Consider the following 5599-nt stretch of genomic DNA (forward strand, 5'->3'; position numbering starts at 1 on the left):
AGAAAAAGCACCAAACTCCCTCCATTTATCCAATAGTGTGCGTGAATTGTGCGCATATACGCATGAATACAAACGCTTAACAATTATGACTCAGGCAATCCTCAGCCCGTATCCACTCCTGGGAACCCCAAGTTTTAACAAATATAATTAACAAGTCTTGGACCCAGCTCTATGAAAGTGTATAACTGTGTAAGTAAGTAATCTACTGAGAGCCGCCCATAGGTTACCCATGTATGACCGGTGCACGCTGCTTTACTGAGAGTCTCTTGAACCAGACTGCTTACTTGCGCAAACTACGCGAGACTCCTGAGAGTTTGGTTCAGAGTGAGTGAGTGCGCACGCTATAACCCTAATTGTGACAGGTGTCATTACTCCATCAAAGGGTTCACGGTGTGTTGAGTTGATAGGTATAGGGGAGATATATATATATATTTTAAGACAAAATAGAGATTTAATTATTTCAGTGACATTTTATTATATGAATATAAAGAATAAATAGCAGTTCTCTTAATTTATTTGATAAATCGTTGAAATAGCGATAATACCGATATTCAGCTGTATATCAGCTGCAAGATAACACAATCCACATGAAATCTGAGGTCGATAGATTAGTTTCCATAATGGAAAACAACATATTTATAAAACGGCACCTATGCGCCATTGATCTTCAATATAAATACAACAAGTATAACCAATACTTTCCACAAATACGGTAGACTCTGGTTACACGTAATACTGACTTTTTACAATAACCTACATAATTGAATGGCACCTCATATACATAAAATACATTCCTACACTCGGTAGTGCATACAAAATTACAAAGTCATCATAATTTATACTTGAAAACAGTTATTTCAGTTCGAGCAGGCGCATTTGCATTCGGTTATCATCGGGTATTGAACTGGTATCCAAGTACATTTGAGGCCCCCTTTCTTCTGTATACATCGCCATCTCAATATCGTAAAATGGGTCGAGTTTGCTGGTTTGCAGACCATCCCCTCTGGAACCGAACATGATCTTTTGCTTTGACAGTTTCCCACTCTCACATAACGTGGCCAAAATCTGCTGCCGAGGTCGTTCCATGTATAAATGACGGGACAGAATGAGAATGACCACAGCCACTGCTGCAGCCTCCGTTTAAGTTTTTTACTGGGTTTGTGCTTCTTGCCAAACTGTACGTCAAAATCCATTGCTTTGATTTCATTCGGCATCACTCCACTGGGCTTCTGTTGAATGTCCAAATCGTCAAGCTCATCGTTGCCAGTGTATTTATCCTGTGGTGGTGTAATAGACATCAAGCGACTATCAAAGTCCCCCAATACACTTTTAAGTTCGGTTTCATTGAGGTCCCTCTCTTTTGGGTCAAAGACAGGATCTGGGTCCTCTTTTAATTCCACAAGTGGCAAACTGTCACTCGGGATAGGACGGAGGAGGTAATAATGCTGGCATAGCCCTTCTTCTATTATAAATCCGAGGGACAACATCAGCAAGTACATTGCTACAAAATGCTGTGATTGATCCATGTCCGTTACGCACAATAAGACAGTATTAGAGGATACAGCTAAACAGGTAGGCCTAGGCTACTCTGCTGCGTACAGTTGTGCCCGGTTCTTGCGGAGTGCGCACCGGCTTGAGTTACATCCAGCCAAACTTCACTTCTTGAGTGTTGGTGTCCTTAAAAGTCAGACTGCTTACTCCATAGCAAACGATAATTGATTGAATATGCTAAAGATGAATAGTCTCTTTCGCAAAACAAATCTAGATATAGGCAGTGTTTCCCTTTTACGCACGAATTCAATATATTGTTTGAAATGGCTCTGTGACAGCATCAGTGGCATCAGCGGTTCTCATTCTTGTGCGCTTTGACGCGTGATTCCAGTTTCAAGTCCTCCCCTCTGAGGATCAGCATGGTGTTTCGTTTTCTTTTGCAGGACGCTGAGAGAGTAACCTGCTCCCTCTGATATATCAGAGGGTTGTGATGGATATATTAATTACATCTGAATGTGGGTTTGTTGTAGGAGATCCCCGACACCTCCCTCAATCAAGAGGCGGGGATGGGTTAGGGAGAGGAGGGGTCCGTCAATTTGGATTCTGATCGCCCTCTGTCGGAATATCTGACTACTTCTGCTAATTTTCCATTGATAACAGAGGGGGGAAATTAGCTAGAAGCGGTGAACAACAATTAGAACTGAATGTGAGAGGCCATAGCCACTACCATTTCTATCAATAGGCCAACAGCTACTATTCATTTGAGAGGTTAGCCTACTGGCTACCCTGTACAAATACTGCTGAGGATTTTACAAAAAAGGCTTACTAGGTTATAAAACAACAGGATATAGAGATAGTATTTGTCATGAGGAAAAACATGTTAAATACTCTATATAATAGCATCCTTAAATGACACTCATGACACATACACTCAATAATAATAATACCAACAAAAAATGCTTCAAATATTTGGAATTGTTGTGAGCAAGTAGAAGTAGGGAGAGACCTTATAAAGAACATGACTGAACAATCAACTGTTTATTTTTCTAATGAAGAGTGTTCTCTTTGTTGGCAGGGACAATATTTCAGTGTGCAACCATGTCACAGGGAACCTCTCAATAAACCTTGGCCAAAATAACTCCCAAATAAACAACTCTCACTAAGCAGCAGCCATGGAAAGTATCACCATTTGCAAACCTGTCTACCCTCAAATGCTTGGAGAATCATTCCTTGAAAATAATTTAATGGAAGAACTGACTGGCTGCTACATCAGCCATAAAGCATTCACTTAGATAAATGCATCTCTGTTTCATTTTGAATGAGCTAATTCACACATGCACTTCTGCGCACAACTCATTTAGTTTATGGTCAAATTATGGTGAAGAGTCTGGAAAAGGTCACGCTTATTTTTATTTTTTGAAACAACAATTGATTGGACTATTCTGGCATTCTTAGGCATTGGCAATAAGGCATTGACAAGGTTTAACTTGTTGTGACAAATCCCCATGTATCTGAATACCGGTGTTGAAATGATGCAGCGATAATAGGTAAATACTGATGAATAGATACATAATCATCTACAAGCAAAATATTACAATGATTATAACATTCAATGGTCTAGATACGTGGTAACATCTATGGAATACTTTAATCTATGCGATGAAATTCATTGGAGAATACAGCTGCATTAGAGCCAACAAAGTGACATTTCAATATGGTTCTCATTACATTATGGACTTATTGCCAGCCCTCATTTCATGGTGAGTTGTTTTTGTTTCTTCTAATCCCTTCCTACTGTTTTATCACAGGAAAATTGTGATAGTTATATATTCACCTTGAAAAGACAGAATACTTTAGACAGACGCCTGCTTAATTGAAGAGTTTTTATTCAAGTAGGCTAAACCAAAGTCAATTTCCTCAGCTAGTAAAACAGCCAACATAATTATCATTTTCAGGGTCTGGTCCTTGAAAGGTACAAAGGAATAACAACTTTTGCTTAAGGATATGCATTCAAAATGAATACCTTTAGGTTCTGCATAGGTCGTTGTACCCGTTCCTGCTGGTTTCTCATTTAGTGAGGCAAACCAGACCACTCTCTTGGCAGGCACCTTATTTTTTTATTTTTTTTAAAACTAGGAAAGTCAGTAAAGAACAAATTCCTATTTACAATGACGGCCTACCCTGGCCAAACCCTAACAACGCTGGGCCAATTGTGTGCCACCCTATAGGACTCATGATACAGCTTGGAATTGAACTAGGGTCTGTAGTGACACCTCTAGCACTGAGATGCAGTGCCTTAGACTGCTGCGACACTCAGGAGCCCTTAAACATAGGCACCAAGAGAAGGCCAGCTTAGTTAAACCATTAAAAACACACTAAGAGTGATTAAGAATGGACCTAGACTTTCCAGTGTCATTTCTTTTATTGTGGTTGTATTAAATTATTACTTTCTCCTACAGTTGAAGTCAGAAGTTTACATACACCTAGCCAAATATATTTAAACTCAGATTTTCACAATTCCTGACATTTAATCCCAGTAAAAATTCCCTGTCTTAGGTCAGTTAGGATCACCACTTTATTTTAAGAATGTGAAATGTCAGAATAATAGTAGAGAGAATGATTTATTTCAGTTTTTATTTTTTTCATCACATTCCCAGTGGGTCAGAAGTTTACATATACTCAATTAGTATTTGGTAGCATTGCCTTTAAATAGTTTAACTTGGGTCAAACGTTTCGGAAAGCCTTCCACAGGTTTCCCACAATAAGTTGGGTGAATTTTGGCCCATTCCTCCTGACAGAGCTGGTGTAACTGAATCAGGTTTATAGGCCTCCTTGCTCGCACACGCTTTTTCAGTTCTGCCCACAAATGTTCTATAGGTTTGAGGTCAGGGCTTTTGTCCATTGTCCATTTGGAAGACCCATTTGTGACCAAGCTTTAACTTCCTGACTGATGTCTTGAGATGTTGTTTCAATATATCCACATAATTTTTCATCCTTATGATGCCATCTATTTTGTGAAGTGCACCAGTCCCTCCTGCAGCAAAGCACCCTCACAACATGATGCTGTCACCCCCGTGCTTCACGGTTGGGATGGTGTTCTTCGGCTTGCAAGTCTCCCCCTTTTCCTCCAAACATAACGATGGTCATCATGGCCAAACAGTTATATGTTTGTTTCATCAGACCAGAGGACATTTCTCCAAAAGGTACAATCTTTGTCCCTATGTGCAGTTGCAAACCATAGTCTGTCTTTTTTATGGTGGTTTTGGAGCAGTGGCTTCTTCCTTGCTGAACGGCCATTCAGGTTATGTCGATAAAGGACTCATTTTTACTGTGGATAGAGATACTTTTGAACCGGTTTCCTCCAGCATCTTCATAAGGTCCTTTGCTGTTGTTCTGAGATTGATTTGCACTTTCGCACCAAAGTACGTTCATCTCTTGGAGACAGAACGCGTCTCCTTCCTGAACGGTATGACAGCGGCGTGGTCCCGTGGTGTTTATACTTGCGTACTATTGTTTGTACAGATGAACATGGTACCTTCAAGTGTTTGGAAATTGCTCCCAATGATGAACCAGACTTGTGGAGGTCTACAAAAAATGTTCTGAGGTCTTGGCTGATTTCTTTTGATTTTCCCATGATGTCAAGCAAAGAGGCACTGAGTTTGAAGGTAGGCCTTGAAATACTTCCACAGGTACACCTCCAATTGACTCAAATGATGTCAATTAGCCTATCAGAAGCTTCTAAAGACATAATTTTCTGGAATTTTCCAAGCTGTTTAAAGGCACAGTCAACTTAGTGTTTGTAAACTTCTGACCCACTAGAATTGTGATACAGTGAATTATAAGTGAAATAATCTGTCTGTAAACAATTGTTGGAAAAATTACTTGTGTCATGCACAAGGTAGATGTCCTAACTGACTTGCCAAAACTATAGTTTGTTAACAAGAAATGTGTTGAGTGGTTGAAAAACAGGTTTTAATGACTCCAACCGAAGTGTATGTAAACTTCTGACTTCAACTGTATCAAGTTATTGAGATTTGTTATGAATATAATGGAAATAGGTTTTCCAGTTACTACATTATTAGTTACACTTTTACCTCAGTTGACTGTT

General features: G+C 39.5%; 1 protein-coding gene across 1 annotated transcript; it reads right to left on the reverse strand.

Moving 5' to 3' along the window:
* Positions 1–461: 461 nt before the first annotated feature.
* On the reverse strand, positions 462–1970 carry LOC112259447 (noggin-3). Its single transcript, XM_024434153.2, has one exon. It carries the CDS (start codon positions 1524–1526, stop codon positions 858–860), a length of 669 nt encoding a protein of 222 aa, XP_024289921.2. The 5' UTR covers positions 1527–1970; the 3' UTR covers positions 462–857.
* Between the last annotated feature and the right edge of the window lie 3629 nt (positions 1971–5599).

Source organism: Oncorhynchus tshawytscha, linkage group LG09 (assembly GCF_018296145.1).
Source record: "Oncorhynchus tshawytscha isolate Ot180627B linkage group LG09, Otsh_v2.0, whole genome shotgun sequence".
NCBI classification, from domain to species: Eukaryota; Metazoa; Chordata; class Actinopteri; order Salmoniformes; family Salmonidae; genus Oncorhynchus; species Oncorhynchus tshawytscha.

Coding starts and splice junctions, on each gene's coding strand:
- LOC112259447 (XM_024434153.2), bottom strand. CDS start 1,526: ATGGATCAATCACAGCATTTTGTAGCAATGTACTTGCTGATGTTGTCC.